The 10,802-nt window shown below is 38.4% G+C and overlaps 3 protein-coding genes across 3 annotated transcripts; all 3 read left to right on the top strand.

The window, feature by feature from the left end:
* The first annotated feature begins 358 nt into the window (after positions 1 to 358).
* On the top strand, positions 359 to 2,127 carry thbd (thrombomodulin). The gene has a single exon (XM_059498150.1). The coding sequence runs from the start codon at positions 413 to 415 to the stop codon at positions 1,952 to 1,954; it is 1,542 nt and encodes a 513-aa protein (XP_059354133.1). The 5' UTR covers positions 359 to 412; the 3' UTR covers positions 1,955 to 2,127.
* Positions 2,128 to 2,767: 640 nt separating this feature from the next.
* Positions 2,768 to 6,365, top strand: tlr5b (toll-like receptor 5b). The gene is made up of 2 exons (XM_059498149.1): positions 2,768 to 3,013; positions 3,235 to 6,365. The coding sequence occupies exon 2, from the start codon at positions 3,245 to 3,247 to the stop codon at positions 5,876 to 5,878; it is 2,634 nt and encodes an 877-aa protein (XP_059354132.1). The 5' UTR covers positions 2,768 to 3,013; positions 3,235 to 3,244; the 3' UTR covers positions 5,879 to 6,365.
* Positions 6,366 to 7,054: 689 nt separating this feature from the next.
* tlr5a (toll-like receptor 5a) lies at positions 7,055 to 10,502 on the top strand. The gene is made up of 2 exons (XM_059498148.1): positions 7,055 to 7,197; positions 7,667 to 10,502. The coding sequence occupies exons 1-2, from the start codon at positions 7,187 to 7,189 to the stop codon at positions 10,326 to 10,328; spliced, it is 2,673 nt and encodes an 890-aa protein (XP_059354131.1). The 5' UTR covers positions 7,055 to 7,186; the 3' UTR covers positions 10,329 to 10,502.
* The last annotated feature ends 300 nt before the right edge of the window (positions 10,503 to 10,802 follow it).

The raw sequence follows: 10,802 nt of genomic DNA, 5'->3' as shown, positions 1-10,802 counted from the left end.
TCTTACTCGCCGATTCTTTGTAATTTTAATGAAATTTAACAAATATTTCTTTTTTTTTGAGTATTTTTCTAAAATGTTTCAATAACATATCTGTCTATCTTAGGGGGGCTATAGCTTGACTAAAACATAGTTAAGCGAAAATGGGACATCCATTCGCGGTAACTAATTTAGAAATTACATTAGAAAGAAAATATGGATATCGTGTCCAAACAAATGCGCACAAGGAAAAAAAAGAGAGAAAGAGAGAGAGAGAGAGAGAGAGAGAGAGAGAGCGGCGTAGCTGAATCTCTTTCCTTGACAACACATGAACCTCCTTTCCTTTTTGGAGCAATGGATTGTCACTATAAATGCTCACACCTCTAACTCATTCACTATAACCTCGTGAAGACAGTTCAATAACAGCTTAGTAGAGATGAAACACATCACAGTCATGTTGGCGCTCGTTGTTCTGAGAGTTTGCGGGGAAAACATCAGTGACGGCTATTGTGTGGATGGAAAATGCTTCGTCGTCCACGAACACAGTGCGAGTTTTGACGATGCCCAGAGCGTGTGTCAAGAGAAACGAGGACATCTGATGACCGTGCGCACCGAGAAAACAGCCAATGTACTCGGTGGGTTGTTGAACGGCACTTCTGGAGACTTTTGGCTTGGGTTGAAACATCAGTGTTCAGACTCAAATGATGGATTAAAGGGATACAAATGGGTCACTGGAGACAACACAACCCACTTCATCAACTGGAAAAGCCACTTAACGGTTTGTTCTCCTCGGTGTGTTTCAGTGTCACATAAAGTTCTCAAATGGACCGAAAGAGCATGCAATGACAGAATCCAGGGTTATTTGTGCGAATACGATAACCCTGGTTACTGCCCGCCGCTTAGCATCAATGCATCAGTCTCATATCAAACTGATTTCGGATTCTCAGCACAAGAAGATCTCAAAGAGATTCCTCAGTACAGCAATGCAACACTGCAGCCGCTGAGAACGAGGCACATGTGTGTCGATGGTGAATGGTATCAAGCACCCTGGAGTTGTGAAGCTGCTGGTGGTGGATGTGAATATAAGTGCATTCAGGAAGGGCAAATCAACACCTGCATCTGTCTTCCTGGATTTACAATCGACATCAACAACAGAGTCACTTGCAACAAGCAGGATGATGACCCTTGCGCGCACGCGGGATGTGAGCACACGTGCGCAAGACCTGGCGAAACATTCAAGTGCACGTGTCACCCGGGGTTTCATCTGGGTCCAGATGAGAAGTCTTGCAAAAGCTGCAACCCTGGCTTTCACATGGAAGGTGGCGTTTGCGTGGATGATAACGAATGCGCATTTAGACCATGCGAGCACATATGCGTCAACACTGAAGGTAGCTACCACTGTGAGTGCTTTAAAGGACACATCAAGTCTGTGGAGAACATGCACAAATGTAATATGCACTGTACAGAAAGTCCCTGCCCAGCTAAATGTGATTCCAACAGCTACAGCACCCAGTGTGACTGTCCTGATGGTTTCCTAGCTGAAGGGCAATTTTGCATTGACATAGATGAATGCGACAGTCCTTTCTGTGACCATACATGTGAAAATACAGTTGGAGGATTTCAATGTTCTTGCAACGAAGGATTCGTGATTAAAGACAGAACCAAATGCATTAGAGAAAACTTTGAGGGTTCGGGCAGCTCAACGACTTTTGAGCATTTTATACCTACGAGCAGACCTCCAACAGACATGACAGTGTCCATCTCAGCTGCCAGTCTTTTAGGAATAATGGTTTGCATTGTTCTTTGTATTCTTTTACTGGCCTGCCTCGCTCACTCTATAATGAGACGTCTTAGTAAAATGCATCATTATGATATGGACGAAGGCCACCATGAAATCTTAGATTTTCAAGAGGTGATCATTAACAAACACTGCGTACAACAGACATTCCCAAATATATATCTAAAAAGAGACATTTAACGTTGGACGTCATGCAAACTGAAATGTAAATAGTACACAATAGTAAACATATCTGATTTTGTATGTAAAGATATATTAGGATTAGTGCAACTTTCCTTTGCACAAGTTTGAATGTCAGTATTGCTGAATGTTGCTGTTTGAAGAGAATAAATGCTATATTTTAATATAACCTACTCTTTCTCTCTACAATCTGTGTCCAAATATGAAGATAGACTGGAGAATATAAATGCACATTGCAGCATTAATTAACACTATTTCTAAACATTTTATTTATTTATAATATTGCCTTCCTATAGAAGTTTCTGCTGGTCTTCTGAGTAATGTAAGCTAGCCGAGACTTGTTATAGCACTTGTATATCATTGCTCTTTTGTTGATTTTGATTGTACTCATTTGTAAGTCGCTTTGGATAAAAGCGTCTGCTTAATGGCTACATGTAAAAAAATAAATAAAAAAACAATGTAATGTTGGTAAAGGACCCCCTCTAGTGGGAATAGGAACTAGTTCAAGTGCACTTAGGTTCTTTCATAATCGTGTATCACTCACGTGAAATCAAATGTTAGTGTTTTTTCTTCAAGAGTGGTTAAGAGTTAATGGACTATCATTGCATTTGCAGTCGACTATTCCTTGATCATTCCTGTATTGCACAATTGTATTCAGTTTCTACGTTGTTTATGTCATTATAAATAAATAAACTAAGATTCTGGTCTTCAAACGACGTTCTGAATAACAAAGTTCATATACATTTTTTTTTGATACTGTTAAAATATTGCTGCTTAAGGAAACTCACGACCTTATTAAAGAAGCTGAAATGATTGCAGTTTTCCAGAGCTCACATTCGAACTCCTTTCCGGAAAACGAATCATTGTGTCATAAGGTTATTTCCTTTTTCAGAAATGTTGGGAAACCCAAATGAAATGAAGAGAGAGAACGGAGGAAGAACTCGCTATCGCCACTAGAAACTCGAGAGAGAGAGAGAGAGAGGACGATAGCGGTTTATTTGTTAACATTGCGTTATTGAAACTTTGCCGAAACGCTGTATGGACTGGTGATCAAACACGGTAAGACGCCGAGTTATTGCTGTTATTAGTCATGACTTCGTAGAAGAACTTTCAAATCGCTGAATGCATCAGAATGTATCTTTTCCCGCGAAAAACGTCTGTGTTGTAAATGCTTTTAAGTAAAGTGAACCTTGAACTAAACAAGCAATGAGTTAGATATACTTGACTTACAATAAAAAAAAAATATTTTTAACACTAAAATGCATGTGTTTTTTCCACAGTTCTCTCAGAATGGGATATATATTTATACTGATCCTTTTTGGATTGTGCATCTACACAGAAGTAGTGAAATGCACCTCAGTGTGTTCAGTTTATGGCTATGCCGCATATTGCATAGATAGAGGTCTACATCATGTCCCAGAGGTGCCCACACATGTAAATCTAATGGATCTGAGTTTAAACAGCATTGCTGAACTCAACGAAACTTCATTTTCTCGTCTTGAAGCTCTACAAGTCCTGAAAGTGGAGCAACAAACACCAGGACTTGTGATCAGAAACAACACATTTAGAAGACTCTCCAATCTAATATTACTTAAACTTGACTACAACCTCTTTCTGCAAATAGAAACGGGGGCTTTTAATGGATTATCCAACCTTGAAATTCTCACTCTCACTCAGTGCAGTTTAGATGCTTCTGTTTTGTCCGGTGACGTCCTCAAACCTCTGGTGTCTCTTGAGATGCTTGTCTTGCGTGATAACAACATCCACAGAATCCAGCCGGCATCGTTCTTTTTGAATATGAGGAGTTTCCACGTGCTGGATCTCTCTCACAACAAAGTGAAGAGCATCTGTGAAGAAGACCTCGTCAGCTTTCAGGGTAAACATTTCACGCTTCTGCAACTGGCCTCCGTGACACTGCGAGACATGAAAGAGTACTGGTTAGGATGGGACAAGTGTGGAAACCCGTTTAAGAACATGTACATAAATGTATTAGACCTATCTGGCAATGGCTTTAAAGTTCCCATGGCAAAGCGTTTTTTTGATGCATTCACCAGTACTAAAATCCTTGGTCTCATTCTCAGTAACAGTTACAACATGGGCAGTTCTTTTGGTCATAATTTCCCAGACCCAGACAAATTCACATTCAAGGGTCTTGAGGTTAGTGGTGTTAAGGTTTTCGATTTATCCCGATCATATATTTTTGCTTTGTCAGATTCCGTATTTAGTCATTTTCCAGATCTAGAGCAAATTACGTTGGCACAGAATGAGATCAACATCATTGAAAACAATGCATTTTGGGGTTTGAATAATCTACAAAAGCTAAACCTGTCCTACAACTTCCTGGGTAGCATCGATTCGAAAACATTTCATAATCTAGAGAAACTTGAGCTGCTTGATTTGTCTTACAACCATATAAGGGTGCTTGGAGATCAATCGTTTCAGGGACTCCCGAGTTTAATCAACTTAAATCTAACAGAAAATGCTCTGGAGTCAGTTCATGAAATTGCAACCCTACCAAACCTGAAGAAACTCTACTTGGGTGAGAACAGAATATCATCTTTGTCTAGTTTACCCAACATTGCTAAAAATCTCACGACCCTTGACCTGGAATTCAACAGATTAAAAGACCTGTCAGATTTGTATACTATATTTCGTGAATTTCCTGAAATAGAAAAAATCTTTCTTCGTGGTAACATGTTTTCGAGTTGTTATAATCAGAATCAAATAGTGGTTTCAGACAAGCTACAGCTCCTTAATCTCGAGCTTTCAACAATGCAAATGATCTGGTCAGAAGGAAAATGTTTTAATGTGTTTAACGGTCTTCACCAGTTGGAACAGCTTTCTCTCGCTTCCAACGGACTCCAGTCGCTTCCCAAAGACATTTTCAAAGACCTCACTTCTTTGTTCTTTTTGGATTTGTCCTTCAACTCTTTGAAGTACCTCCCTAATGGTGTATTCCCTAAAAGTCTTCAGATACTTAATCTTGAATACAACTCTATTTATTCAGTGGATCCAAACCTCTTCAGCACCCTCAGCTACCTCAGCCTGCTGAAAAACCAGTTTCGTTGTGACTGCAACCTAAGAGATTTCCAAACATGGCTAAATCAAACCAACGTAACTTTTTTTCACCCCATTGAGGATGTGACGTGTGCCAGTCCTGAGGATCAGTACATGGTTTCGGTTGTGAGATCCAGCATACAATGTGAGGATGAAGAGGATGAGAGGAGCGTTGAAAACCTGAGACTTGTACTTTTCATTTTCTGTTCCACACTGATCATATTATTCACTGCCAGCGCCATCATTTATGTCCGTCGACGTGGCTACATCTTCAAGCTTTACAAGAAACTTTTTGCTAAACTTGTGGATCAAAAGCAACAGAAGCTCGATCCTGATCGATTCTTGTACGACGTGTATCTTTGTTTCAGTTCCAGTGATATTAAGTGGGTAGAAAGAGCGCTGTTGAAAAGGTTCGACTCTCAGTTCTCAGAGCAGAATACACTCCGCTGCTGCTTTGAGGAGCGAGACTTCATACCCGGAGAGGATCAGCTTAACAACATGCGAAATGCTATCCAGAATAGCCAAAAAACCCTTTGTGTGGTGTCTGAACATTTCCTGAAGGATGGCTGGTGCTTGGAAACCTTCAGCTTTGCACAAAAAAAGATGCAAGTGGATCTTGAAGACATTCTGGTGATGCTGGTTGTAGGGAACATACCGCAGTACAGGTTACTGAAGTACAAGCAAGTTAGATCCTACATTGAGACCAGGAGATACCTTCAGTGGCCCGACGACAGCCAGGATTTGGATTTGTTTTATGACCAACTTTTGCATAAAATTAAAAAAGACACCAAGGTTAAGCAAGCAATTCAACCAACTGAACAAACAAAGACTGATGCAACAAATGTCCATGCAAACACAGAAGTATAATTATGGTATATTTGCTAATTATATTTTACATTACCAAATAATGCATAATGGAGATATTGATTACGTAGGTATGATTATCACATAATTTATTTTTTATAAATATATGATTTATAATTAAATAAATATTGTCTGTTAACATGCTGCTACTTTCAGTAAATGCTTAAAAATGTAATTGGCAAATAAATGTCACAACCTGAAAATGTTCACTTGGGGGGAAAAAGGGACACTCTTATACTCAACTTGTTTCCTGAATACAAGCAAAAGGACAAAAACAAGGAAGCCACTGCAGTGAAAACACAAATAGATGACACAATCTGACCTTATGCTTTTGGGTAATAACAATTTGTACATTGTTTATGAAATGTATAAAGCAACCTCAGAATTGACAAATTGTGTAAATCAACTGTTGCTCTTTGTACCTTGAACAGTGTGGAAATTGTAGCAATCCTGTGTAATGAAGTAACTATTAAATCGAAATCTTTCCTTGTCAGAGAACTCTTATTCTGCAAAGTTCATTGAAGAACTGATCTTAATATATCTTTGGTTGACCTCATAATGCCATACGGCATAATTTCCTGTTATGTTCCGTTCATTTTAATAAGGCACATTGTAAAAATAAAATAAAACAAGTGACATTATTGCAAAGCTAATATTAACATTGTGATTTATTTACAGAAAGCAATGTTTCAGTGACACCTTGTGCAAACATAGCTGAAAGAATGATTGTTGAAGCTGAGAGCTAAGGCCATAGAGAAATCTGCTATTGTAGACCTGATTTAGGGGTTCAGCTAATCTTTTAAGAGGGTCACATTTTATTTATATTAATACATAGCAAAATGTATATCTATACAGTATCTGGTTCCTACCTTTTCTGTCCAGATACAATTTTTTTTATATCTATAAACTCCATATACGTGCGATTTAGTAAAGAAATCGTCAGGTGAATAGTGCCTTTATTCTTTTATTTTCTTTTATTTTTTTTATTTTTTTGTAGGTAGGTTACGAGCACGATTCAGAAGGTAAACATTGTCGACTTTATTCTTGGATTAACAATGTTAATCTTAAAAATGTGTACTAGCAGAACGTTTTGCTCGTTCTGTAGGCTACTTACACTTGAAGAATCCCTTACCGGAAAACGAGTCACTAGGACAGAACGTTATTTCCTATTTGAGAAATGTTGAGAAAGACACATGAAACGAAGGAGGAGGAGAGAAGAGAGGAGGAACTCCACAATATCGCCGCTCGAAACTCTTGAAACTTGACAGTCAAATAACTTCAGAAACTGTGAAAGGTTAACACGATGGTTTAATGGCGAAAAGGTAAGACACGAGTCTATTGACCGGTTGTTAGCATAGTATTCATGAAGCTCTCACATGTATCGGATCATTGATCGTAAAATCTCTTAAGAATACAATGAATTTCATATTAAAACATGTATTTTTACCCCATCTTCATTCACTGGACTGTGTACTATAAGCAAATAATTCGTAATATAAACTTGTTATATAGAAGTAGCTGCTGTGCTATATTAGATGTGTGGTTTTAGTCTTAACTGAATTATGCTTTGATTGCATTTCTTAGCTTTTGGTGTCCACAATTGCAAACATAAAATGCACATATAGGTGAATTCTTTACCTGAGAAAGTACATTTTGCCATCATATAGCTACTCACCTTTGTGTTTATTTTACTGCAATGGAGTACAAAAGGAAAAATATTGGAGTAACAGATAACAGAATTGTATTTTTTGGGGTGAACCATTATAACCTTGTGTTATTTTTTTGTTATAGTGATCTCATAATGGCAACAATTGACACATTATCTCTGATCCTCCTTGGATTATGCATCAGCTCTCACATTGTGAAGTGCACCTCGTTGTGTTCAATTGACGGCTCGGTTGTCCTCTGCACACATAGAGGCCTTCAAGAGGTGCCAGAGCTGCCTAGGCATGTAAATTACGTAGATCTGAGTAACAACAGCATTGCTGAGCTCCATGAAACATCCTTTTCTCATGTGGAAGGTTTACGAGTCCTCATAATGATGCACCAAACACCAAGACTTGTGATCAGAAACAATACATTCAGAAGACTTTCTAATTTAACTTCACTTCAGCTGGACTACAACCACCTGCTGCAAATGGATAAAGGAGCATTTAACGGATTATCCAACCTTAAAAATCTCACTCTCACTCAGTGCAGTTTAGATGCTTCTGTTTTGTCCGGTGACGTCCTCAAACCTCTGGTGTCTCTTGAGATGCTTGTCTTGCGTGATAACAACATCCACAGAATCCAGCCGGCATCGTTCTTTTTGAATATGAGGAGTTTCCACGTGCTGGATCTCTCTCACAACAAAGTGAAGAGCATCTGTGAAGAAGACCTCGTCAGCTTTCAGGGTAAACATTTCACGCTTCTGCAACTGGCCTCCGTGACACTGCGAGACATGAACGAGTACTGGTTAGGATGGGACAAGTGTGGAAACCCGTTTAAGAACATGTCTGTAACTGTATTGGACTTATCTGGAAATATCTTTAATGTTAACATTGCAAAGCGATTTTTTAATGCAATCAGTGCTACCAAAATCCAAAGTTTAATTTTTAGTAACATTTGCAGCCTGGGCAAATCTTCTGGTAATAATTCACAAGATCCAGACAGATTCACATTCAATGGTCTTCAGGCGAGTGGTATTAAGACTTTCGATCTGTCCAGTTCAAATATTTTTTTGCTGTCATATTCAGTATTTAGTTTTCTGCCAGATCTAGAACAAATTACACTGGCACAAAGTCAGATCAACAAGATTGAAAAAAATGCATTTTTGGGAATGACAAATTTACTACAGCTAAACCTGTCCAAAAATCTCCTAGGTATTATTGATTCTGGAATGTTTCAGAATCTAAAGAATCTTGAGGTGCTTGATTTGTCATACAATCATATATGGAGGCTTGGATATCAGTCATTTCAAGGACTTCCAAATCTACTCATCTTAAATTTAACAGGAAATTCAATCAAACATGTAGATACATTTGCAACCCTACCAAGCGTGGAGAAGCTCTACTTGGGTGACAACAAAATTACACATGCATTCAGTTTACTAAACATTGGCACAAACCTCAAAACCCTTTACCTGCAATTTAACAAGTTATCTTCCATGTCAGAGCTCTATATGATACTAGAAAGGTTTCCTCAAATCGAGGAAATTGTTTTTCGAGGTAACGAACTTGTTTATTGCCCTTATGACGAACATAAAGTACTTTCACAAAAAATAAAAATCCTCGATCTTGCAATTTCAGGTTTGGAAGTTGTCTGGTTAGAAGGAACATGTTTAAACATATTTGACGATCTTCACCAGTTAGAAGCGCTTTTTCTTAATTTCAACAGACTTCAGTCGCTTCCCAAAGACATTTTCAAAGACCTCACCTCTTTGATCTTTCTGGATTTGTCCTCCAATTCTTTGAAGTACCTCCCTAATGGTGTATTCCCTAAAAGTCTACAGTATCTTAATATTGAATTCAACTCCATTTATTCAGTGGATCCAAACCTCTTCAGCACCCTCAGCTACCTCAGCGTGCTGGGAAATGATTTTAATTGTGACTGCAACCTAAGAGATTTCCAAACATGGCTAAATCAAACTAACATAACGTTTCTTCACCCCATTGAGGATGTGACGTGTGCCAGTCCTGAGGATCAGTACATGGTTTCGGTTGTGAGATCCAGCATACAATGTGAGGATGAAGAGGATGAGAGGAGCGTTGAAAACCTGAGACTTGTGCTTTTCATTTTCTGTTCCACACTGATCATATTATTCACTGCCAGCGCCATCATTTATGTCTGTCGACGTGGCTACATCTTCAAATTTTACAAAAAACTTTTTGCTAAACTTGTGGATGGAAAGCAACAGGAGCTCGATCCTGATCGATTCTTGTACGACGTGTATCTTTGTTTCAGTTCCAGTGATATTAAGTGGGTAGAAAGAGCGCTGTTGAAGAGGTTCGACTCTCAGTTCTCAGAGCAGAATACACTCCGCTGCTGCTTTGAGGAGCGAGACTTCATACCCGGAGAGGACCATCTTACCAACATGCGAAATGCTATCCAGAATAGCCTAAAAACCATTTGTGTGGTGTCTGAACATTTCCTGAAGGATGGCTGGTGCTTGGAAACCTTCAACCTGGCTCAGTGCAGAATGCTAGTGGAACTTAAAGACATTCTGGTGGTGCTGGTTGTAGGGAACATACCACAATACAGGTTACTGAAGTACGAACAACTGAGATCCTACATTGAGACCAGAAGATACCTTCAGTGGCCCGACGACAGCCAGGATTTGGAGTGGTTTTATGACCAACTTCTGCATAAAATAAGAAACAACACCAAGGTTACACAAACAAATGCTAAAGAAAAAGACAAAGAGGTAAAAAATAATCCTGAAGCAGCAAATGTTTGTGCAGACACGGCAGTGTAAATATGAAGGACTTAGTTTGGACATACCTTTCTTTGCCTGTGGTGAGGTTCTCATTCATACTACCGTGTTTGACCCACTTTCTTTAAGAAATTGACGCCTACAAAAATGAAGTGTATTAAGCTTGTCCCCATACTGAACTGTATAATTATAAAAGTTTATTTTTATCATCCAAAATGTGCAGTAGCATGAACTTCTTTCTCAGTTGGTGTTAAGTTCAATGGAACTGTGACATTACAGATAAGATACCTGCATTAACACTGTAATTGTTTTAAATAATGTTTACCTAATGTTTTTATGTAAATGGCACACTTTAGAAAAAAAAAATTCAGGATTTGGCACAAAGTTGAATAAATCATACTATGTGTTACAAGTCACATGTTCAAATAACTGTGGGACACTAAACAAAATGTTATTTTTTTAATAAAACATGACTTAAAAATAATGTACTACTTTGTAAAATTATACTTTTTTATA

This window comes from Carassius carassius, chromosome 18 (assembly GCF_963082965.1).
Source record: "Carassius carassius chromosome 18, fCarCar2.1, whole genome shotgun sequence".
NCBI lineage: Eukaryota > Metazoa > Chordata > Actinopteri > Cypriniformes > Cyprinidae > Carassius > Carassius carassius.
Note: the sequence above shows the minus strand (reverse complement) of the source record. Positions and strands in the feature narration are given on the sequence as shown.